Source organism: Mytilus trossulus, chromosome 8 (genome assembly GCF_036588685.1).
Source record: "Mytilus trossulus isolate FHL-02 chromosome 8, PNRI_Mtr1.1.1.hap1, whole genome shotgun sequence".
In the NCBI taxonomy this organism is placed as follows: domain Eukaryota; kingdom Metazoa; phylum Mollusca; class Bivalvia; order Mytilida; family Mytilidae; genus Mytilus; species Mytilus trossulus.
Genome location: NC_086380.1, coordinates 43,997,865 through 44,025,474, shown reverse-complemented (window position 1 = coordinate 44,025,474; position 27,610 = coordinate 43,997,865). Strand labels below are relative to the sequence as shown.

Here is a 27,610-nt window from a genome sequence, read left to right as displayed (position 1 = left end):
TTGTTATATCTAATAGAATACTGTCAAGGTACTGTATCAACAGAACGTCATGCAGTCACAACTTTCTGGGAATCAATCTACATCCGGTTTTGACGTAAATAAATTGCAGATGGAAAATGTCCCACCAAACTTTACTTTACACTTTTGTTCTTCTTGTGTGCATTTTAATAACTTTTGCAGAAAATCACCTTTCTTCTTTTAAACCTGACACTTCTAGTTATCACCATTATGACGAGCTGTCGAAGTTTCTACAGGATATGGAGAAAAAATATCCACATATTGCCAAACTCCATTCAATAGGAAAAAGTGTTTTAAAGAGAGACATGTTAGCTCTTCAGATAACTGACAATATAACAGATGTAGAACCTGGCGAGCCTATGTTTAAATATGTTGGAAATATGCATGGAAATGAGGCTGTTGGCAGAGAAATTCTTATTTATCTTATTCAGTATTTATTAGAAAATTATGAAAAAGATGACAGGGTTACTAAACTAATAAAAAATACTAACATCTATATAATGCCAACAATGAACCCTGATGGTTTTGAAGAAGCACGTTTGGGTGATTGTAATGGTGTTATTGGAAGACCAAACCATCGCAAGGTAGATCTAAATAGGAATTTTCCAGATCAGTTTCGTAAACACAACCCTGTAGTTGAACCAGAAACAAAGGCAATGATCGATTGGATTGAGAACAACAAATTTGTTTTATCTTCTAATCTCCATGGAGGGAGTGTAGTGGCCAGTTATCCTTTTGATGATACAGCTGCACACAGAGATGTTTATAGTCCAGCTCAAGATGATGCCATGTTCAAACATCTAGCAAGAGTTTACTCAAGTAACCATAAAACAATGCATAATCCTGGACAATGTGGTGATAATTTTAAAGAAGGAATTACAAATGGAGCAGATTGGTATGATGTACCAGGTAAAAAAATATTACAATGTTCATATACATTGTATATTTGTACTTACATTTTTGTATAAATGTACATGTATGTATCAGGGGTGTGGAAATATTTGTTGTGAGCACTTGTCCCCGGGCAAGTGAAACCTAAAATTTTACTTGTCCGGAAAAAAATTTACTTGCCCTGATGATCCATGAATAAATATTGAAGTATTTCTTGTTAGCTAATATATGATTCTTAATTAGCACTGTTGTGCATCACAAACAAATGAAATCCATTTGTTTATATGTGTAAAAAATTAGGGAAAGTAGGAAATGGGTTATATTAACATCAATGGGACAGAAACCTAACAGAAAACAGAAACCTAACAGAAAACCAACCAATGAAATGACATATAAAGGACAATTTTGCAGCAGTTTTTGAATAAAAATTGTAGCCAGTAGGAACATATACTAAATTTGAGGACAGTGATTGAAGAAATGTAAACTTGATAGATAAACTATTGATTTTGTGGTGTTTCTCTCAACTGACACACTTGTTTTTTTCTTGATTATTTATTATTGTCTTGATGGGCAATTAAAACGTCCCTTCTATTTACCACTTTGACAACAAACAATGTTGACCTTTCATCTATAAATAAGACAAAAACTCAATTTATTTTCCGAATTTCCATAGATAGCTGGGCAATCTGATATCCACGATGTCTGAAATTCTCGCTTCCGTTTTTTTTAAATACTCTGTGTCCTCCATTTGCATTTAAGATTTTCTGTTCGACTCATGACTATTTTTGTCTTGCTTGCCCAGCTTTTTATTAAGTATTTATCAATCTGAATCTCGATACAAAACTTAAAGAAATGACACTTCCTGTAAATGATGAATAAAACCTAATCGACGATCCCGGGTCAATGGACAAAGCCAATTGCAATGTTACACGACTCGGGTTCGCATACTTATTTTTATTTATTTTGGTAATCGATCTATTTCCGGCATCATGTAATAACATTGATGTTTTTACTTGCTGAACATTGGTTTCTTTTACATAAATTAAACATCTTTATACGTCTTGAAATTTATTTAATGTTTTTGTTGGATTTGAACTTTGTCTTGTATATTTTTTTACTTGTCCACTGGCAACCAAGACAAAAATAATTACTTGTCCGGTTGTTCAAATGTACGAGTCGGGCGAGTCGGGCATAGCATTTCCACACCCCTGTGTATAAAAAAAAGAAGATTGGGAATTTTGGTTCTTCAATGCTCTTCAACTGTTTACTTGTTTGGCTTTATAAATATTTTGATATGAGCATCACTGATGAGTCTTATGTAGACGAAACGCGCGTCTGGCGTACTAAATTATAATCCTGGTACCTTTGATAAATATTTACACCACTACGTCGATGCCACTGCTGGTGGACGTTTCGTCCCAGAGGGTATCACCAGCCCAGAGGTCAACAATTCGGTGTTGACATAAATATCAATAATGTGGTCATTTTTATAAATTTCCTGTGTACAAAATTTTAAATTTTTCGAAAAACTAAGGATTTTCTTATCCCAGCATAGATTACCTTAGCCGTATTTGGCACAATTTATTGGGAATTTTGGTTCTTCAATGCTCTTCAACTGTTTTCTTGTTTGGCTTTATAAATATTTTGATACATGTATGAGCGTCACTGATGAGTCTTATGTAGACGAAACATGCGTCTGGCGTACTAAAAAAGAAGATATATATAAAAGTATGGTATGATTGCCAATGAGAAAAATCTCCACAAAAGACCAAAATGACACAGAAATTAACAACCATAAGTCACCATATGGCCTTCAATAATGAGTGAAGCCATAACTAATCATGCTAATAGTCATGATAGTTAGCTATAAAAGGCTCTGAAATAACAATGTAAAACGATTAAAACAAGAAAACTAACCGCCTATAGCTAATTTTTGTACAAAAAATGACCTAAAAACAAATATGTTGCACATAAACAAACGACAACCACTGAATTACAGGCTCCTTACTTGGGACAGGTACATACATAGTATGGTTCATTTCTACAATCTTGACAATTACAATTACAATTAACATGATAAAATGTAAATGTAATTTCCTCATAGAATTGAATGCTGATGAAGTTTTCATGAAATGAAGACGAGTGACATTCACATTTTGATCTTGTGCACAAACCTTTTAAATACTTTGTACAACATGTACAATATAAAAAAAAATAAGGCCATAATAAATAGTAGGTTTGTTTGCCCAAACGCTACCTACCCAGAAAAAAGCTGCCTACTCAAATTCTTTTATTGTCTTGATTTGAAGAAGTTTTTTTTAATCAAATAGGCATGAAGACTAATAAACATCTAATACTTAGATATCTTTTTTTGAAAATAAACATTATATATCATGATTAAAATTAAATATGTACATATATCATTTGTATATAATAATGTGTTTTTTAACATACTTAAACTTTTTTGTAAAAAATATTTCAGGAGGAATGGAGGATTACAACTATCTTCACAGTAACTGTTTTGAGATAACAATAGAATTGTCTTGTTGTAAATATCCAGCTGTTAACAGGTTAGCCATAGAATGGGACAACAACAAACAATCTTTAATGACTTATATGGAAGAGGTTAGTATTACCATAGCAACTGTTACCATAAAGCTGATAAAATGTGTTTTATGATGAACTCCTATCTGCACTTTAAAATGAGAATCCATGCCCCAAAAATGTATGCCATTTTAAAGGTCATACCTCCAAACTGAATAAAGGGTATGTACATTGAAGGTAGGGAATTTATTTAACTTTTAATTTTATTAATTTTTTAAACAGATCGATTGGGGTACTAAAAATGTAAGTTTCAGGATAGAGGATATTTTCAATTTAATCCTGTGAATGAATCAACACATTCATTAAAACAAGCATTCAGTTGTACAAAAACTCATTTGAGTATTGCTTTTACCTGTTATCAATTTCTGGTTTTGAAATATTAAATACAAACTAGTTAACATATTCTAATACTGGCAGCATTGTTTCATATATGTCATCTTGACAACTTTCTTTCGTTCATTCTAAAGTAATCTTTATCTAAAGTAATCTTTATTTTAAAGGTACATAAAGGTGTAAAGGGGTTTGTTCGTGATGATTCCACTAAAGCTGGTATACCAGAGGCTGTGATTATGGTGGGAAATATCAAACACAACGTAACAACAGCAGGATATGGTGATTACTGGAGACTTCTGGTGCCTGGAAAATATGAAATCACAGCTGTAGCACCAGGGTAAAATACAGGGGACCAGTTGTGTTTTATTATAACATGGCTTGGTGTGATATTAGCATGAAAACCTAAAAGGACCAAAATAAAATTAAAAATTAAAAAAACATGATACAGAAAAAATAGAGATCACATATTTTGACCTAATTAACTAACCTGCACGCTGCATTTTCTGTAGATTTTGACATCTAAAGATTCTAAAAGATTTCGAACTACAGATTGTCAGATTGCAGATAGATTGTAAATAAATAATCGAAAAAAAATAGATGTCAGATTTCATATAGATTGCAAAAAAATAATCAAAAAGATAGAAAGAAAACTAAATTGTAGAATTTTAGTCTAGAATATTTAAAGATATCTTTGATAATGTGCTTTGAGAAAATATATTTAAAAAATTGGTATCAAAGGACTCATTTTCTTGCAACAAAACAAAACAGGTTTGCATTACATATTCTTTAATAATTTATCTGACTTTCTTCTCTTTTTTTGAGAAGTTGGAACAAAGATTGAATCACAAACACAAAAAAATTGTTTTGAAAAAAGCTCACATTGATAAAATTAAATCAAATAATTTACTTCATTTAGAGGATAAATCTTACAAATGAATTACGATACATGCTAGTTCTCTCTCAAAATTTGCACAACCAATTACAGATAGATTACTACCCAAGATGGTGGAAAATATCCAATTTATCTAATGTTGTATTTTGTATAAATGCTCAGAAAATGTATAAACTTGTTTTTGTTTATCCCTTAGATATGAGAAAGAAAGTAAATCAGTTGAAGTTAAAGATGGACCAGCTGTAGGTATTGACTTCAACCTGAAAAAAATTAAGCAGGACACAGAACCAGAGAAAGCAGCTGAAATCAAATCGGCTGCTGAAGCAAATATGCCTAAAGAAGCTGACACTCTAGAGGTTCTAGTGTGTCATGTCAACAAGCTTAGGGATGCATCACATAGGGAAAAACTTACATTTATAGAACCAACAGAATTCAAACATCATCACTATAACGACCTTGAACAATTCTTAAAGAATATTTCTCAAAAATATCCAGAAATTACAAGATTGTATTCCGTTAGGAAATCTGTACAAGGGAGAGAACTTTGGACAATTGAAATTACAGATAATCCTGGAAAACATGAACCAGGTATATGTTTGTTTAATGAGAGGAAAATTAGTATAAATAAAAAAAATCTAAATATTTAAGGTTTAACTAACTTTATGGTTTCTAAATATTCTGGTGTATACTTTATTTTGAGTAAGCCCTTTCTAGCCCACTAAGGATCAATTTAATTTTATGATCTTCTAATTTCTTTGGTGTAGTTAGATCCAAGTTTTATATTTTGGCGACAATTTATATTCGCTTTATTTTTATACGTATAGCTTATAGCACCTATTTCATTGTTATAATCTTAACTGTGTATATAAAAATTATATTTTTAGGTGAACCTGAATTTAAGTACATTGGTAATATGCATGGTAATGAGGTAGTAGGTCGTGAGATATTACTAAACTTGGTTCAATTGCTATGTGAGAATTATCAACATAACCACTTCCTGTCGCTGATGGTAAACTTTACGAGGATACATATCATGCCCACAATGAATCCAGACGGCTATGAAAAAGCTCAGGAAGGTAATATTATCCTGCTGTATTTTTATCGCTTTTAATTATATTTTCTGAAATTTAGAAATCATTCTGAGGTTGTTGTTTACATTAAAATGGGACTTGGTAAGTATCACTGGAACAGAAATTTGAGTTCTAAATTTGATTCATAGGTCTGTCTAAATAAATCAAAATAACTTTTCTCACATTTTTATTCTTCAAACAATGTTACCCAAACTTTTCTCACAGTATAGAACATATGACAATTTGTGTGTCATTACTGCCACACTAGCCTAACTGCTCAGTGTACATGTATGTCAAAATATTTTGCAACGACTAGTCTGAAGACCAATGATTCAACATTTTCCTATTGCATCTACACAATTTGTTTTGCAACTACATTATAGTCTGAATAAACTTCTACTAGTCTGTGTCTAACAGCTTAGACTGACTGCTGATCTTCACAATTACTTTTTTAGTCACTAATCATTTATTTATTTTTAGGTGATATGAGAAATGTACTGGGACGACCTAATGCCCATAATATAGATCTGAACCGTAACTTTCCTGACCAGTTTGAAAAAACATTCATTAATGGTCACCAAGAACCAGAAACTGTTGCAGTGATGAATTGGGTTCAGTCTTTACCATTTGTTTTATCTGCCAATTTACATGGTGGCTCTCTGGTGGCTAATTTTCCATTTGATGATACAAAGGAAGGAACAACAACATACAGCAAATCAGCTGATGATGCAACATTTATTCAGATTTCAGAGGCTTACTCACTGGTAGGTACTTGATGATGCAAAATAAAGTAAACGATTCATCTTTTTTTTTCAATCCACGAAAGTTAATTCCTATCCAAAGTAAGATGGGTATCAACTTTTGCAGAATGGGGGAAAATTCTATTTACATGAACATTTCTTCTCATGGCTTTGCTTAACTCATCATATAAGCCTAAGAAATTTGTACTTCACTGAACCTCAAATTTGCAGATTAATCATGCAAAATATGGCTTAATATAACAATGATTGATTTTAAAAGAAAAAAGTAAATGATATGCATTGCAGGATTGAAAACTTTGGGTGAATTCAATATATGTATTTCTTTTTATCAAAATCAATGAAAAATTAAAGCTTAAGTTTTTAAATTTGACAATAAAGTAATATTAGTTCTTTAAAGAAACTTTTTAAGTATAACATTAGCAAGATTTATTGTGCAGTTGATTTACCAAATGAACAGTACTTTGAAAAAGAATTAATTACTGTTCTCTTAATTATTTTCGTTGGTACTGATTTTTGGTGAAATGGGGAAAACTTGCATTTTTGTTTATATTTGATTTTGTGGTTTTACCAGTTTCTGAAAACACAGCCTATAGAAAATTTGCAATACGTTGAGCCTTTGAATTCGTGGTTAACAAGGAACCATGAAAATTGGTATCCAACTAATAAAAATGAATCCACAGTATTCAGTACATATAAATATTTTGTAGAGGCATATATTCAAAACCAAATTTATATTTTACAGGCCCATTCCACAATGCATTCAGGCCATCCATGCCCTTCTAGTAGTAGGGAATACTTCAAAGATGGAATTACTAATGGAGCCAAGTGGTATAATGTAGCAGGTCAGAATAAACCTACTATCATTATCCATTAGAAAAATTGATAGCTTTCAATCATAAAATTGCAGTTAGAACTCAGGCTTAAGTTAGAGTAAAGAAGTTCATCTGTCAGACTGACAGATTTTTTCTTCTTCAGAAAACTGCCATCACAGTAAAAATAGAAAATAACAAAGATTATAAATTCAGAAATAAATTTTGCGATTGTTAAAGAAAAGGACAGTGTGATATTAATTATTGCGATTTCATGAATTGCTTCTAAAAAAAGAGGCGACTGATACCTGATATTTAACACATTAGTCAAAAACAAAACAGACAATGCCATGAAAAAAAATAATGAAAAAAACAATCAAAAGGCAATCAGCAGTACACCAAACATAATATAGAAAACTGACAACTTGGCAAAACAATCCTCTTTATAAACTGGAGGTGGTCTAGGGGTTCTGGAAGGATAAGCTGAATTTAAATTACTAATAAAATCTTTATTTGCTAGGTGGCATGCAGGATTGGAATTACCTGAACACTAACTGTTTTGAGATCACAATAGAACTTGGCTGCTATAAATATCCCTGGGCTAAAGATCTGAAGTCCTATTGGACTGCCAATAAATATGCCTTACTAGTGTATATGGGGCAGGTAAGTTGATATATAACAGAAGCTAACAGTTAAAGTAAGGATTAGGAGATGTGATATGATTGCCAGCCTAATGAGAAAACTTTCCACTTAATTCAAATGAAGTGAATGTAAGCAATTATAAGCAACCATACCGCCTTCAACCATGAGAAAAACCCATACAAAAAAAAAATATAAATAAAAATCATGTATCTAAGACTTAAGTATTAATCAGAACACATCCAACTTCCAATTGATTAAGTGTAAAGATGTCATTAACAGTAAGAGAAAAATATGATCTTGTGCAATTCCAAACAATAGGTATAGAATAAAAATGATGCCAATTTTTGTGGATTGAGGTAAACTTGCATTTTTGTAAATATTTGATTTTTGTGGTTTTGCCACTGCAAACAGTTCTAAAGAAGATTTGTAATTGGTTGAACATTTGAATTCATTCTTCTTACCTAATGAACAATGAATAATAATAAATCCACAGTAATCTATGCTGTGTAAAAAAAAACTTGAAAATTGCCACAGGATCTTTAATGAAAGACCCAGCTTAGCATCACGCCATGTGAATTGAGTTACCCATAATGATCCAAAGTCAATATTTATCTTGTAGATACATAAAGGTGCAAGAGGGTTCATCAAATCTAAAGAGTCTGGAGATCCAATAGCCAATGCTACCATTATGGTGACTGGTATTGATCATGCTATAACTTCAGCAGAAGATGGGGACTTCTGGAGGTTGCTCTCCCCAGGAACATATGAAATCACAGCCTCAGCTCAGGGGTAAGTTATCAGGTTAGAGGAAAGGGGAGATGGTGACCACTCAAGGTAATCACATCCTCAGCTCAAGGGAAAGTTATCAGATATCAGATTAAAAGAGAGGGGATATGTTACTCTCCAAAGAAACATATGAAATCACTGCTTCAGGAATATGACAGTTCTTGTCCATTCGTTTTTGTTGTGTTTTGTAATTTGATTTTGCCATGTGATTATGGACTTTCCAATTAGATTTTCCTCTTAAGTTCAGTTTTTTTTGTGATTTTACTTTTTACATACTCTAGAAGTGATATCAAACTAATGGCTTGATAACAAAAATAGTGAATTGAGAACTTTTAAAAATAGATCTAAAAACATTGAATTGAGAACTTAACTAGATTTGGAAATGCCTTCCAACAATCTTGTTTATTTGTTTTGTATAAAATCCCTTCCAATCACACACCTTATATTCCTTAAACATTTAAGTTGTTTTAATTTGTCAAATTTTAATAAACTATATAAATTTAATTGTTATTTCAGATATTCATCACAATCACAGCAAGTTGTTGTCACATTTGATGCTGCTATTAATGTGAACTTTACTTTGGAGAAAGATTCTATTATCTCATGGTCCAAAGGAAAAGACTTTGACATCAAAGAAAATATAGAAAATACAAAATATCTGAGTCATACAGAAATGGATACTGAACTTGAAAAATTAGCCAATGAAAATAAAGCAATTATGGAATATAAAATTATTGAGAAGACTCCCAAAGGAAACTCCGTACCATTGGTTCATCTTTCTTCAAATCTAACCAATCATGAGGCTGGAAAACCTCATGTCCTGCTGATTGGTGGTCTCCATGGTAATGAAACTGTTGGTGCAGAGTTGTTGATGAGATTTGTCAGACATCAGATAACAGGTTTGTCATTTTTTAAGCTGTCAGGTTATTCAAGTAAATTTTATGCTAATCACAGACCATTGTAACATGTCTCATACAGAACCACTTCAATGACTTTAGATAATTTGAAATGAATATTACATGTGCAAATTGGTTCTTTGAAAGAGGTTCTTACATCATTATTACAGAAAATAGTGTATAACCATGGAAATACAAATTCTGGTGAAATTTCTGAAAAAAATATTAAAAGATTATTGAAGTTTACAAAGAAACGTCAAAGTATCTTATTTTCAAAGTTCAATCTAGGGAAAGAAACATTTTTTTGCAAATTTCAATAATGAGCTTTGATGACAGCCATTTATTGAAAACTGCGATAACTGGCATATTTAATATTGACATTTAAATGTATTTTCATATATTTTAGGATACAAGCAGAAAAACAATGAAACCCTGTCAATGTTCAATGAATTCCATATCCATATCATACCTCACCTTAACGTAGATAATGTAGATACAAACCCAGATTGTAAAACAGATGTCAGTCTTGATACAATGGAACATGTTAACATGACGGTAAATATCAGTTGATGTGTAATTGTCTCAATTTTGATAGTTTAGCAAATACATACCTGTCAACTGACCCATATTCTGTGGGTGTGACACGAGATTTTTACAATTCTGAGGGATCACCCGGGACACCCGCTGGGTCATTGAAATAACCCAAGAATTCCGAAAATGACCCGATTTCACCCGTATTTCTTAGCCTTGAGATTGTTTCATAAGTAATATTCCTTTGAAATACCGTCAAATTCGTAATTCTTCCATGAACAGGAAGTTCATCTAGCTATGTAAACTGTCAATTAAGTGACCCATTAAGTGCATAGCTTTACTTGACAGCTTTGGTGTCAAACACACTGTTAATTAACACCAATTACCTTAGCTTTAGGTCGTAAATAAATTGCAATATTTCAACTATAGAGTTACTTCCCCTTATTTGTCACCATTCAAAATTATTCCTTATATTTACGTTTTATGGATGAAAAAGATAAAATCATGAAAATATAAAATTCAAATACATATTGAAATATATATGGAAGTGTTTAACGACCTTGACTGGCTTTTCAGCCCTCCCACGGTCGGTATATTGAAAAATAACTTCATTATTTTTATACCTTTAAACATTTAAAAAAAAAAAGTTGAAAATTATTTTTTACATATACTTCCTTTAACTGTATTACTATATTTTATTATAATCTAATTTCCTTCTCAAACGAGTTGAAAAGTTTAAAAGCTACACAGCCAGTAGTCTCAAACATTTTAAAATTACATTTGAAAAATACTAGTATTTCATAATCACAAAAAGTAAAGAACAATAAGGTGGTGACAGAGTCTTTACATTACAAAAGGATAAGATTAAAGAAATTTCTAATTGCGTAAAAAATCCATTTTGGAAAGACATATTTGAATGTCTATACATGGCAAAGCCTTATACAAAGTTATGTGTTCCAGCAATTTTGTCATTGGATATTTTAAACTTTATACCATTATCTGAATATCCTGTTTATACGAAATGGAAATTATATGGTATACAGTTTATAAGGGACATTGTAGATAGTCAAAGTAAATCACTACTAACATTCCAAAAAGTAAGACAAAAACTAAATTTTTGGAGATACTATAGTTTATTATCTAACATTCCAAAATATATCAAAAAATACATCAAAGATTATTGTGATTTGAACTTAGAAAATTTTGTTCCTTTTTATTCATTTTCTAAACGGATCTTGGAAAATAAGAAGTTAAAATTTGTATACAGAGATCTTGTAGATAAAGTATGCATACTCCCAAATGAGAAATTTTTAATATGGAAGGATGTAACAAATTCTGAAATCTCAGAATGGTATAAGTATTTTTCTCTTTTGAAAAGATGTTGTAGGGATACATATTTAAAGAACTTTCAATACAAAATATTACATAGAATTATACCTACCAATACATTTTTATATAGAATTAAGCAAAAGGAAACAAGTCTATGTACCTTCTGTAATGAGGAAGAGGAAACAATAGAACATTTATTTTATGATTGTAATGTTACATACAATTTTTGGTTGTCATTTTTACAGAAAATTAAATTATTTGATGAGCATTTCAGCATTAGCAAGATGGAAATTTTATTGGGATTCATTACTAAGAGTTTGTTTATAATTTGTTAATAATTAAAGCTAAAAACTACATCTTTAGATGTAAGTTAAGAAATATAGCTCCTAGTTTTATAGGACTTAAATTCAGAATAAAACAATACCAATCAAATGAATTTTATACTGCAAACAAAAATAATAGAGCAGCATCTTATGGAAGATTCTGGTCCCCACTACGAACAATTTTTCATGATTTATTATCATTTATACTTTAAATTAAACTATAGTGAGCAGTGGTATTTTGAATTTTTACTTTACATATAGACATGCATGCATACTAATGGTAAGATTGCAGCAGCTGTGTGTAAGTAGTGAGAGAAAGTGTGAGTGTGAGCAGCTATATTCTTTTTTTCTTTAATAACTGTATTCTTGTATTATGAATATAAATTTTAAAAAACCAAAATGGATAGTCTTGTATATAACTTTCAATATTTACCCCTAAAACCATAGTCAGGTGGTGGTTGTAGGGGTATTGTAAAATCCTGACTATTGAAAAACAAATAAAAGATTAAAAAAAAAAGAAGTAAAGAACATAACACTGTGTTACACAAATTTATAAAAATCTTTAAAAGTGCAATGTAATAATAATTAATAAGATTTAAAATGACTTAACCAAGTGAACATGCATTGATGTTTTGGTATCTTTGATATACATTATAAGAAAATGTACCATAAATACTGAAATTCAGCTCGAAAAAGTTCGTACACGTTATGACCTGAGATTTGATTCTTCAATGCAGGTCATGACCTGCATTTTCATCGTCACAGGTTGACATGTATGCAAATATGAAAATAAGATGTGGTATGATTGCCAATGAGACAACCCTCCACCAGAGACCAAACAACATTAAAGTTTTCAATAAGGTCACAACCTACAACAATGAGCAAAATACATATCTCATATCTTATAGTTAGGTCAAAATGACACAAGCTAAACAATTCAAATGAGAAAACTAATGGCCTGATTGTCTCTTGTGTGATGGAAAATGATGAAACTTAAGTTATTACTTTTACTGTTGTTCAACAATTGCATTTAAGGGTTTATAAAAATTTCTGAATTAAAAGTTATTATTTATAAAATTAAACCATTTTATTCCATGTACTAGGAAATTTGCAAGAAAAGTAAATGTATATAGATATAAGAAGATGTGGTATGAGTGCCAATGAGACAACTCTCCATTCTAGTCTCAATTTGTAAAAGCATTATAGGTAAAAGTCTATAATCAGGAATTGTATGAATTATTTTTAGAAATGCATAAAGCTGAAGTGATAATTTCTTAAAAATTGGAAACACTTTTGAAGATAATAAGTTTAAAACTTCATCTCTTTTCAGAGTCACATTGTTAACATCTTGTTGAGCCAGATGAAAGAACATAAATTTAGTACTGTTCTGAGTTTAGATAGTGGTGGACTTTTTATGGTGTAAGTATATTCTTAACAAGTTATATATTTATGTTGTATAGCAATTATTTTGTTAGATTTATAAAAGTTTGATTTTAGAATTAAGAGGAGGTTCTCTCATTAAAAGGTGATTGTCCTGAGATGAGATATAGCAGTGAAACTTCCAATAGTTTGAAAGACTATAAGTAACCTGTTTAAAGCTATTTCCAATTTTCCAATGAGGTTAGGTAATGATGTCATCACATTCTCACTCTACTCAATAAGAAAAAATAGTAAATTAGCACATGTCAATTGTTGAGGATTGTATAATAATTCATTGTCATGTAACCACTTCTTGTATTCATATTCATATTTAGAACATATTATGAATTGCGAATGTCATCAATTTTCAAGAGAATAGAATAATTATGTTGATTTAGTGTTTTCATTAACATGATTTGTAATGCCACTAATGACATGTTCTCATGCAATTACCATAGATTCAAAGATAACCATTGGAATCATTGTATACCCTTTCAGATTACCATGGCAACAAAGTAGAGATGGAGTAGCAGTGACTCCAGATGATGAAATATTTCAGTTACTTAGTCGTGGTTACACAGAAGCTTATCCAGACATGTACAAAACAGATGTCTGTAAAACATCTAGATCACATGGAATATTCCATGGTGCTGATTTTGGAACAGGATCAACAGGAGTTCTTGATAAAATGTACATGGATTACCGCAGTTATATGGTATGTTGTAATATTAATATCACAGGTAACCTTAGCAACAGGATCAGCTTCTTTAATCACATGATGCTTTAAATGTATAATTATTGCACCTTTATACATTATTGATATTTGTCTTCCATTAATGGCCATCAGAGATGGTCTGTTAATTTTGACGCCTTGAAGAACAACTTCCTAGCACAGCTATTTATTTACACTTATAAAAAAAAATCTTTTTGTATTGCTTTCAATCATGTACATATGACCAAATACTGATTTCAAATAGACCAATGATTTTTTTTTTAAAGATGTTATTAAGATTTTTAGCTCACCTGGCCCGAAGGGCCAAGTGAGCTTATGCCATCACTTGGCGTCCGTCGTCTGTCGTCGTCCGTCGTCGTCGTAAACTATTTCAAGAATCTTCTCTCGAACTACTATGCCAAATACTTCCAAACTTTAACTGAATGTTCCTTAGGGTATCTAGATTATAAATTGTATCCGCAGTTTTGATCTATCAACAAACATGGTCGCCATTGCTAAAAATAGAACATAGGGGTCAAATGCAGTTTTTGGCTTATAACTCAAAAACCAAAGCATTTAGAGCAAATCTGACATGGGGTAATATTGTTTATCAGGTCAAGATCTATCTGCCCTGAAATTTTCAGATGAATCAGACAACCCGTTGTTGGGTTGCTGCCCCTGAATTGGTAATTTTAAGGAAATTTTGCTGATTTTGGTTATTATCTTGAATATTATTATAGATAGAGATAAACTGTAAACAGCAATAATGTTCATCAAAGTAAGATTTACAAATAAGTCAACAAGACCGAAATGGTCAGTTGACCCCTTTAGGAGTTATTGCCCTTTATAGTCAATTTTTAACCATTTTTCATAAATCTTAGTAATCTTTTACAAAAATCTTCTCCTCTGAAACTACTGGGCCAAATACTTCCAAACTTTAACTGAATGTTCCTTAGGGTATCTAGTTTATAAATTGTATCTGAAGTTTTGATCTATCAACAAACATGGTCGCCATTGCTAAAAATAGAACATAGGGGTCAAATGCAGTTTTTGGCTTATAACTCAAAAACCAAAGCATTTAGAGCAAATCTGATATGGGGTAATATTGTTTATCAGGTCAAGATCTATCTGCCCTGAAATTTTCAGATGAATCAGACAACCTGTTGTTGGGTTGCTGCCCCTGAATTGATAATTTTAAGGAAATTTTGCTGTTTTTGTTTATTATCTTGAATATTATTATAGATAGAGATAAACTGTAAACAGCAATAATGTTCAGCAAAGTAAGATCTTCAAATAAGTCATTTGACCAAAATTGTCAATTGACCCCTTAAGGAGTTATTGCCCTTTAAAGACTTTTTTCACAATTTGTTCATCATGCTGACTTACTTTAAAAAATCTTCTCCTTTGAAACTGCTGTATCATTTTCGGCCAAACTTAGGCTAAATGAGTTTCAGAGTATCTAGTATAATTTTTTTATTTTATTTCCTTGTATGTCAAGAAACATAGCTCCTATGGCTAAAATAGAACATAGGAGAAAATGATTATTTTTTTTGGCTTTTGAAGAAAATAGGACGATCCATAGAACATTTAGATAAATTGAAAAGCCAAAATAATCATTGATGAGAGATTTAACCAAAAGAATTAAGGTGAGCGATTCAGGCTCTTGAGAGCCTCTTGTTTTAATACCATACTGATTTATTATTTTGACAAGATAAGTCTGATTTCTTTTAACAATAAGATTCAATTAACTTAACTAATGCATTAAATAAGGCAGTAAATGGAATTACTTGATTTGACTGATTTAAAAAATAAATGAATGAAAGAACCAAAGGCCTTGTTTTGCTAATAAATTTTTTACTCACTTTGCCTTTAAAACTTGCATTTCATGCTTTATTTTCAAATAGGTATCTGCACATATAAGTTGTTGTAGAGTACCAGAAGGGAACCAGCTTGGTCATATTTGGATGTCTAATTTACAATCAATTATGAACTTTATACACAGGTCAAAACAAGGTAAGTCAAAGGTCAATGTTTAACTCTACCATTTTAATTTGCAATAATTAATTTTAAACCAATGAAAGCTAAGGGAAATTTCCTTTTTGCCAAATCAGGTGAAAGAATATAGCTGTAGTTGCTATATTTATCATTGAAAAGTCTGAAGTAATGAGATAATATAAACATTCTATCTGTGAAAAAACAGGTCAAATAAACATTATGATTATTAAGTGGATTGAGTTTCTCTAACTGGACAATAAATATGACATGCTACAATACCAATTACTGAAATAAAAAAAATATGTCTGTTTGGTCAATTTTTAAATGTATCTGACAAATGGAACATAGGTTATGCCAAAGTACATAATTAAAAATGGCACAGAAATTGTAAATTACATGTTTTGACATAATTTTTGTCTGTCATATTATTTTTCGACTGATACACATGATTGATATGTCTCAAACTAACAAAGCTATTTGGAGTTATTGTGGTTAGAGACCAGATAACTGTAAACCAACTTATTTTCATGGATACTTTATTTCATTTTTGACTCTTTCTAGTCCACTTCATGGCTAGTTAGTTTCACGATTTTCTAATTTACTTGGTGTAAAGATCAGAGTTTTACATATTTGTGACAATTTACTTTTATGCTAATTTTCTAATCCCAAAATTCGCAAAAATAAATCACTCACAAAAATAAATTGTTTTACAGTGTATCAGTTTTCTCTTTTATATGATTTATCTGTTTGAATGCTATTTAGTTTATTGATTATCAATTTCAGGTGTATATGGGATTGTTTATGATGATAAAGGTAAACCAATTGGTGGAGCTACTGTTAAAATTAATGAAAAAGAGACTGGTTTATCAACCAATGAAATGGGAGAGTTTTATTCCATTCTGACAGAGGGAAAACACAACCTTGAAGTTGCAGCCCCAGGTTTGTATGAAAGATTTTAAACGTAGAAACTTGACTGTGAGTCGAAGAATCAAGGATTTAGAATATGAAGTATTTTGAAATTTTAAATGAAAATGAAGAATTAATGAATATTAAAAATAATTAGTTTTATAAAGGAAAGTGACAATTGGCATCTCTTTATTAAACATTTAATATATTTCTCAAGGATTTTTTTTTGATTAAGTAAAGAAGACCCCTTTTAGGCCCCAAAATATAGCAGTTTTACAAAATTGTTAAATTATAGATTTTAAGTTATTTATTGGACAGAAGAATGCTTCTGCTACATAAATATGGGCTGTTTTTTTAAAATACAATGCACATATATCGAGTTTTAGCACCATTAAGTTGTGCTAAATTACTGAAATCTTCAAAATTCTAGCATTTTAGTTAAATTTTAGACAGTTTCCGTGTAAAACAAAAGTGGCCGCATTCGTGTTCATCCTTAATATTGAAATGTAAGTTGTATTTTATGATAATACATAACATATCTATAGGTTGTGGATGAACACGGATGCGGCCACTTTCATTTTTGATGACTAAATCAGTTAAAATCTTTCACATAAATTAATTGAATCAAGTGATATAGACACTTAAGTGTTTAAAAAGTGGTCAAAATCTTTCGTCAGATGAACCTGAAATTTGAGGCCAAAATCAGTCCTTACCGGACCTTCTCCTTTAAAAGCTTTTTTATTGGTCACAAAAGTACCAGGAATTATATTGGACTAACTGTACGTTAATTAGAAGTACTCATCTGTAATTATCACTTTTAGATAACATCAGAAAAGCAGGTAGTCAGGTTTTCTAAAGACTTTTTAACCATTTTATTTATACTTGTTTTGTTTTTTTTGTTTGTCATGTTCTATAGTTGAAATGTTGATCAGCTAAATGGAATTTGCTAAGCAAACATCTCTTTGTTTGTTCATACTTTCATGGATTATTTTGTTTGTAATTAAAAAATATATTACAGGTACATCTAATTTAGATCTGATTGTATGAAAAATCTATATTTACTTTTCAAATGTCATTAAAGAATAAAACATCATCTTTTTTAAAAGTTCCAAGTTCATCAGATTTTTTTATAATTTTTATAATTCCTTCACTGGCAATCCATATTTAAACAATGTAAAGAATGTAACAAGAAATAAATAAATAAAATACAATTTTGAAATATAAACTAGCTCAACGATGCAAATGCAAGATTTATTTAAACTGTTTTCCAGTTTTCGCTGAATATATGATTCATTATTATTTGTTGGATACCAATTTTCGTTGGTAAAGTAGGTACAGGTGAACCACAAATACAAATGTTCAACAAGTTATGAATTTTCTATAGGATTTGTAGGCAGATTGACTAAATCACATAAGGGTTATTCCAGAAAAAAATGTAGGGGTTGGGGGTTGGAAGGCACATTGTATTAATCAAATATTTTATTGTCATATAAACTTTACAGTTTGTGACCAACATATATTAATACAATAAACACAATAAACATATATACATACATATTAAACATACAAAATATGAACAGCATTAAAATTTATAACAACAAACAAGTTGTTAAGAGTCCCCTGCCCTCAGTTCTAAGAACATAGTAATACATAGGTGATGGGTATCAGAGCAACTGTTCACACTATAATGCACTATAATTCTCAATTACAATTGTTTGGGTTGCGGGGTCTGACAAAATGCGTTCCAACACACCCCCCCCTACATTTTTTTATGGAATAATTCTAATCAACTATCCACAAAAAAAGATTTCCTCCATCCACCAAAAATTGAAACCCATGAAAATTAATTGAATTCATAGTTTACTTTATTTTAATTTTATATCTATTTATGTTTCTGCTTTAAACTTTTTCATGGAGTAAATAAAAATCTAAATGTTTAATGCTGAAACTTATTTTAAAGAAATCCATTCTTTTGACTATTTGAATTCTGAAATTGTCTTGTGAATATTACAGGATATGAACCACAAACACAGCAGATTATAATTAAACCATATAACACATCAAAGATCATGATTGATTTGAATAAAGAAGTAGAGAAAATAGATTACCACAGACCATTAGAGATGATGTCAGCTCTCAGGAATGTCACCAAAAACTGTTCTAATATCATGACATTAGAGAGGTAAGGGTCAGGTTAGGGTGTGACGTGTCATAAAAGATCCAGTGGTTTTTTGCCTGTTATAATTTTAAAAGTTGCTAGGTTAGTAGTCTTATGTCCTCAGACCTATTGAGAAATAGAGTCCTGATATGGTAGTTAGCTGAGAACATCACAATTGGTGGCAGCTCTCTGGAATATTAGATGCAAAGAATGACGATAGATATAATTGTGTTTCAATTCAATATTGCTTTTAATTTGTGTTAAGATGAAAAAGTTTTAAAAATAAAAGGAATAATTGTTATTGCAGATTAATTGTTTAAGTATTCTACTGATACAACTCATAAGGCTGACTATATATACATAGCTAGGCAGTAGTATTATGGTCACATGATTTTTCCCATCTGGTAATTTGACTTATGGAGAGGGGAGGGATCTTGGGTGCTGTGTATCAAAAAGTAATATGCAGCCTTAACAATAACATGTTGTTTTCCATTTAAATCAGAGAAAACCAGAGACATATTTAGTTTTTATCAGAAATATTGTTCTTAAAAAAATGGCATTTATATTTTATGAATTCTATTTTCAGTCTTGGTAAAACACAAGAAAAGAGAGATGTATTGATGTTGAATATAGGTCACAAAGATAACAAAGAGAAATTTGTATCACATGTTCTGATGTTAGCTGGTATCCATGGAAATGAAGCAGTCGGTCCAGAACTTTTGCTGCAGATTGCAATTGACATATGTGAAAATAACGGAAAAGATTTTATGATTTCTAAGGTTTGTATTTTTGGAATTACCTTGACCACAGAGCCAAACAAAAATATGTTTATAAATTAAGAATTACATTTGTAAAGCTATACTTTTTTTTTGTGCTTAAATATTTTAACTTGGTTAGTTGTTAGGAATACAGAAGTAAAAATCTTTCCCACCTTTGCAATGTACAATTGCATGAGTTATTATCTATTCATAATAAGACTATTTGGATTATTGAAAATCTTTATTCATTGGTTCAACAAAAAAAATCAGAACAAACCAGCAAAACACAATGGGTAAAATAAATGGGCAAGCATTTAAATGCCATAATTCCTGAGGATTTTTTATGCCCCATTTATTATGCCTTATGTTTTTTGGTCTGTGTGTCTGTTCGTCTGTCCTTTAAGGTAGTTTTTGATGAAGTTGAAGGCTGATTCAAAGTTAGTCAACATGTTCCACTGAACATAGAAAATGATAGTGTGGATGGGGCATCATGTAATTGGGATGCATTCTTGTTTTTTTTTGTTTTTTTAAAGTTTCTGTAAAAATGACACACTAAATGTAGAAACAGCTACAGTTTTTAATGAACAAGTCATTATTTGTTATAATTTCAGATGTTTGATACTATGGAGCTACACATTGTGCCCATGTTAAACCCAGATGGCGCCAGGATAGCTACTGCTGGACAGTGTTCTGGTCAACATGGGGTCACTAATGGCAAAAATATTGATCTTAATACTAATTTTCCAAGTAAGTAACTATTGGTATATGTATTAAGTAGATGAATTTTTATAAGGAGTCATTATGACTAGGAGAGTTATACTGAATGAATTAGAATATTCAATATAAAAAATAACAGAAATATATAAACGGAACGTTTGACAATAAGGAAATTGTCATGCCTCCCTTATTCACAGGCCTTGGCATTTAGTGTTATCTATATAAGTCCTATCACTCTGGCATTCTGAAATCCAACAGCATCCATATTAAATTTTGCCATGTGTGGGTACTGGGTTTATATTTTTGTCAGTGAAAAATGTTTAGACATAGAGTGAGTCCAATTTCACAGTTTATTGTAGTTGACCTTTATTAGCAGACTTTCTTGCTACATTGAAGACCCATTGGTGGCCTTCGACTGTTGTCTGCTCTATGGTTGGGTTGTTGTCGCTATGACACATTCCCCATTTCCTTTCTCAATTTTATTATCTTCAGAACTTTACACCATACAGGTTGAAATAGTTTCATCCTGTAACACAAAGCTAAAGATATTTTAAAGATTAAAAAAAAGTCAGTTGCCCTTTTTATAAATTACTAAAATTTAGGGCAGAAAATCATTAAGAAATTCATTTTGAATGGTCGAAGGACAATTTTACTTAGTCAAACTTTTTTCAAAATGTTTGGAATAATTGCTCCCATATGACTTTAAATGAAGACATATTGTCTGATTGTTGTGTATACCTATTACATAGATATATACGTAGTGGCAATGAACACATTAAAAATAATAGCGCATGTATTCTAAATGAACTCTTACAATCCTTTTATCAAAAACATTGCATTCACATCTATAAATGTAATTAAAGCAAGAATCTATGGCTGAGTGGTCTTAGTTGTTTATCTACTAAATTGCTAGTTTGTCAACTGTTTAGTTGTGCGAATCCTGCACATGGCAGGTGCACTCAACTATAAGATTAATTGAATAGGATTGTCCATTTTCATGCTCCGTTTCGGGCTTTTATCAGCAATAAAATTTGACCACCATGAAATAGCAATTAGTGCTGAAAGTAGCATTAAACCCCAATTAATCAATCTATATTTGATTATTCACAAGTAACATTTCAATTGTATTTTGTATTTTAGGTATGTACAGTAACAATACAAGTGGGAGTCAGAGAGCTGTAGAGACCAAACTTTTAATGTCCTGGATGGAAAAACACCATCCCAGTGTCACCATTATACTCAATGGAGGATCTCAAATTATAACACACCCATACTACTCTAAAGGGCAGACAGGTAATTTAACTCTCTCACAAATCGACCTCTATGCTACTATTATAGGTTTCATAACAAATGAGAATTTTATATTCAATTCTAATATGACATGCTTCTTTTGCTTTGTGAACAAACCCATGCTCTAAATCCAATAAAATATTGACTACTTCAGAATAATGAATTTTATCAAATTGTCATGCACTTAATATATTACCTAAACTTTAAAACACTTTCAAACTCTGAAATGATGAATTTAAGAATTAAATGCACATGATGTTACTAATTCATTTATTATGACTGTAATGCGTTGCATTCCGAAATTGACATATTTGACCAATATACGACGACCGTTCATGCTGGCTGTTCAAACTCCTCCCTTGGAAAATTCACAGCGCCAGCCTTTTGCTCCGGCAAAATTAATCATGAACATAATGCCTACCCATGTTGAAACTACAATAAAATATAGCTTGCCTCAATTATTTCTTAATTTGTTTGATATCAACTCAAGTTTAAAATACTGTGGATTAATTATTAATTAGTAGGATACCAAATTTTTGTGGATTTCATGGGTATAGCTGTTCAATGATTTTTAAATAATTAATTAGTTCAAGCTAATATTAATTTTTATAGAAACTATTTTTTTTGGATTTCTTAGGTAATGCTTTACAAAAAAATAAATGATCATCAATTTTTAGCTTTCTATTGGATTGCTTGCTAACTTTGACAAAATTACAAATTCAATTATCTAGGAATATATACAATTGGCTCTCAATCCATGAAAATTGTAACCCACGATAACAGATGAATCCCTAGTAACTGATTTCAGTATGACAAAAGAAGAGTCTCAGCTCGATATTGTATAAAAATGGTTTTCACTACATGCATTAAGATATATTTTTTACACCACAGACAATAAAATTACACAAATTTAAACATCAATGCTTGATAAACATAAATGTATCTCAGTAGTCAAATTGGAGATATATCATATAACACAAAAAGCCTGTTTTTCTATTGGTCTTTGGATGACTTTTACACTAAAGTTTTCCTTCTTCATTTTATTTGTAAAATAAGCTTGTTCTTTCCATGTTTGGTTAAAAGTATTGCCTGGTTTTATCATAATGTCACAAACACAACATTTGAGAACACCAACCAAAAAGAATATAAAATTAATATTTAGTTGATCTATTTCAGACAAAAAATTTGGCACTGTAGATAATGCAGCCACTGCTACTTTGGGATCTGCTTTTATCAAACATCATGAGGCCCTGAAATCTGGACTGTTTGGTTGTAACAATACTGGTAAGTCTAAAATAATAGAATAGGAAGATTTGGTACGTATGAGTGCCAATGAGACAACTCTCCATCCAAATAACAATTTATAATTATAGGTCAAGGAACGACCTTCAACACGAAGCCTTGGCGCACACCGAACAACAGGCTATAAAGGGCCCTAAAATTACAAGTGTAAGACCATTCAAATGGGAAAACCAACGGTCTAATCTATATAAAAAAACAAGAAAGTCTGAATCATTTGTATAGAAGTGATTTATATATATATATATTGTAATAAACAATTTTTCAGGAATGATGTACATATTTAATTTCAGATTCTGTGAACATGTAATTGAAACCCCTGATTTTTTTTAAAGGGCATCCAATGGACTGTATCAATAAAGATGATGAATAGCAACAGCATGTTATTCACAAATGGGTATTTTTTATTAAGGATATTACAAAAGCAGATATATTTATAATTTTCTTGCTAAAACATGTTTCAATACTGTGCAGTCTAATTAATTTAAACCTTATATTATGTGTGCTATTTATGATAATTATATTTTATATATAAAGTTTGACATGATTATATTATCTTTGAAGGTGAACATTTCCCAGCCGCTATAGTACCAGCTAGTGCCTTACACTCTCATGATGGCAGCTTACTTGTGAGTACAAATAAACTTGTTGAAGGCCGTACTTTAACCTATAATGGTTTAATTTTTAAATTGTTATTTGGATGGAGAGTTGTCTCATTGGCACTCACACCACATCTTCCTATATCTATCATCATAGATACCAGGACTAAATTTTGTATAAATGCCAGATGCGTGTTTTGTCTACAAAAGTGACGCTCGAATCCAAAAAACTCAAAAAGGCAGAATAAAGTACGAAGTTGAATGGCATTGAGGACCAAAATTCCTAAACGTTTTGCCAAATCCAGTTAAATTAACAGGGTTTTTTGACAATTTTTAAAGAAAAGATAAAAGCATAAAAAGAATTTTTGGATATTTTTGATTTTCAATCTCTAAAATAAAAGAAATATCAACTGTATGTATAGAATTATGAATCTTGGATAAACATATAAAAAAAAAGCTTTGTTTTGATTAAAAAAATGAAGCTTAAGATTTTTATTAGAAATATATATATATCATTTTCATATACAAAAACAACTGGGACTAATTCATTGAGTACCACGAAACAAAGAATTTCATAGACATACTTTTTCTTCCCTTTTTATATAAAATTCATTCATTCATTTATTATTTTGTTGGGTAGGTAGGGTAACTGGAACCACACATATAATCATATTTTGGCCCAAGAGGAAAAAAATAATTCTGTAACTAAAAATCAATATAGAAAACATAAATTGAAGCAACTGTTATGATGGGTATAGTTTAATTGTGTTCTCAGTTATGAATCGAACAATATACAATATAAACATATAACATAAAGAAATTAGAGCATCATCGCACAACGACAAATGACATTGAAAAAATATAGTTTATTTTTTTTACGCCAAATGTGATGCTATCCAAAATTTCTGGGGAGAAACTAATCTTTTCCTCTGGTAGTTATTCACTGATCAGATTTTTAATTCAGAATGAAATTTTTATAGGACTATGCCTTTGATTATATTGGATCAGTTGCCATGGAGATATACACAGGATGTTGTGACTACCCTGACGGACATCAACTACTTCAGTCTTGGCATCAGCATCGCCAGCCTCTTCTTCATCTTCTGAATGAAGCAGGACGAGGGTTTACAGGAGTGGTACAAAACAAAGAAGAACAAAGACCCATGGAAAATGCAACAGTCACAATAAAGGGATCTTCTAGAAACTTTTCTGTTGATGCTCAAGGTCGTTTCCATGTCTATCTTCCTCCAGGTCATTATGACCTTGTATTCCATTGCCATGGTTACCAAGATTTTACACAAGTTAGTATGAAACAGATGAATCTGTCTTTCTAAGGCAAAATATTTTATTTTGGGTAGTTTCTTCATTCAGCAAGTAAAAATGTAATATCTTTCATTAATGGTTTTGCTGTCTTAACATTTGTGTGTGTGATGGGTAGTGTGTCTGTGCTTTTCATGAAACATTTTAAGCATATTTAAGCCAACAACCATTAATCATGATGATATGATACAATTATTTAAGAATACCTGTATACCATTTTAAATCAACTCTAGGGATTTTCCAAATCTTGTTGTAAGATGTGATCTAATGATTTAAAAGTATTGTGGCATGAGTACTTAAGGAATAACAAATTTACACTGTATCTTGTATTTGTAAAAGGGTAATTTTATATAATAAACTCATCATAGATACCAGGACTAAATTAAGTATATACGCTACACGCGCGTTTCGTCTACTAAAGACTTATCAGTGACACTCGAATCCAAAAAAAATAAAAAGGCCAAATAAAGGACGAATTTGAAGAGCATTGAGGACCAAAATCCCTAAGAGTTTTGCCAAATACAGCTAAGGTAATCTATGCCTTAGTCTTTCAAAAAATTAAAAAATTTGGAAACAGTAAATTTTTAAATATAACCATATCAATGACAAATAAATCAATTTTGATACGGTATACAATAAGAAGATGTGGTATGTCTGCTAAATTTAAAGCTTCTGAGACCAAAATCCAAATGATGTTGATGCATTAAAGCAACTTGCATGCTTATAATCCTTGTCCTCTTAAAACCATAAGTATCTTTTATAAATAATTTTTGAAAATGAATTAAACAAACAATTATCTAACTTTTTTTCAGAAAATCGTAGTATCAAAGAATTTTGGAGAAGAGAAATCCTCAAGCAGGGTAGTGTTTTTAGAGAAAGAAGAAAATATTTTAGGACTATCTCGTGCAAAAGTGATGATGGTTATTGGTAAGTGTTTAGTTACAGGGTGATATATTTAGTGAAATATTTGAAGGTATACCTTAAACTAGGTCATAATTTGATAAAAAAAAATTAAGAAGGTGAAGTAGGATTGCCAATGAGATCACTCTCCACCAGAGAGACCAAGTTATGTAGAAGTTAACAATTATAGGTCATGGTTTACAAAGTATGACTTCATAAAACAAAATGATTGAAGGATGTTAAGCGATTCTTTAGGTTCTTTAACTACTTGATTAACAATATTTATCAATACATATGAGTCTGAGAGCAGGCAATACAATAGATTATTTCCAAGTTGTAAAAAGTTAAGATATCAAAAGGATATGAGCAAAGACTATTTGTTTACAACTTATACAAAAGAAATAAATTTTATTAGAAAAAAAACCCCAAAAAAATCAAGTTATGGCCAAGATAGCATTACTTGGTACAAGAACCAAAGATTTAAACCTTGTGCACAAACTTCCACTTTTTGTCAATCTAGATAAAACAATAAAACACAATAAAGTTTGTAAAGCAGTACTTTTAATAATTTTACTGTTTCTTTCTTTTTAAACAGCTGTTGTAGTTTTAGCAATAGTCATACTGGTAACCATGGCGATGTGTGTCAAAAGTCGTTATACACCACAACACAAAGGCTTCAGCAAAATACGATTTGACGATGACGATGAAGAAGACGATCACTTTGACCAGCCAGTCAAAAGCAAATTGCTTAACGGAAGATTTGAATATCACGATGAAAGCTCGGACGAGGAAAATGTTCATGAATTGTATAACAAAAGTTTGTTAAAGAGTCAGCATTGATTGCCTTATAAGTAGCTGTACTTATTTTCATAATGGTTTTATTGTGTATTTTTAAATATATATATATAAATGCATATCAAGTCATAATTATGCTGTCCTCTGTAAGCAATCATTTTCAGCTTTAATTTATCTTTGATATTAAACAAAATTGTATTTTTGAAATTATGAAAAAAAATGAGTTTTTTTTTAAAAGTGTTGTGCAGATATAATTTTAAATTTAAATACTGTGAATTCAATGTCTTAATTTGATTGTCATTCATACAATAGCACAATAGAATAAATAGCACAGTATTCAGACAATATTGAAAGATTTTTTTGATTTACATGAAAATTAGCATGCACTAAATGACAACTGATGATGCATAGAATTTCTTTTTTTTTTTAAAGTGTGAGGTATCCATTATATGTATTGTGCCAAGCTAAGATACTTTTCAATATCTCATTGACTAAGTTTGTATCCATTATTTGATCAACATATCATTGAAAGAATTAAGCGTACATTGTTGAATTATTTTGTACAACAAATAGCCAAAACTACACAATATATATATATTTATATATGAAAAAAGATATGTTTACGTGTAAGAAATCAAGCAAATGAAATAACTTAATGGAAATAGATACAGTTACAGTATTGTAAACAAGATCTATGCAGAATATATAAGGCTTCCATATTGTTCTTATATAGTTTCATATATATAGCTGTTTTGTTTTATTATTATTTTATAATTTTATTATTGTTATTACAAATTCTTCTATATAGATTGAAGAACTTTAGTGTTTCAAACACCATAAAGTAAATGAGGGTTATA

General features: G+C 30.6%; 1 protein-coding gene across 1 annotated transcript; it reads left to right on the top strand.

The window, feature by feature from the left end:
* The first annotated feature begins 78 nt into the window (after window positions 1–78).
* On the top strand, window positions 79–27,048 carry LOC134680989 (carboxypeptidase D-like). The gene is made up of 24 exons (XM_063540315.1): window positions 79–927; window positions 3,392–3,534; window positions 4,014–4,183; window positions 4,935–5,326; window positions 5,623–5,814; window positions 6,289–6,572; window positions 7,312–7,411; window positions 7,899–8,041; window positions 8,640–8,809; window positions 9,323–9,705; window positions 10,109–10,257; window positions 13,216–13,304; window positions 13,803–14,019; window positions 15,921–16,029; window positions 16,795–16,950; window positions 18,931–19,099; window positions 19,662–19,854; window positions 20,445–20,580; window positions 21,691–21,843; window positions 23,017–23,124; window positions 23,704–23,768; window positions 24,719–25,039; window positions 25,871–25,985; window positions 26,554–27,048. The coding sequence occupies exons 1-24, from the start codon at window positions 117–119 to the stop codon at window positions 26,796–26,798; spliced, it is 5,013 nt and encodes a 1,670-aa protein (XP_063396385.1). The 5' UTR covers window positions 79–116; the 3' UTR covers window positions 26,799–27,048.
* The last annotated feature ends 562 nt before the right edge of the window (window positions 27,049–27,610 follow it).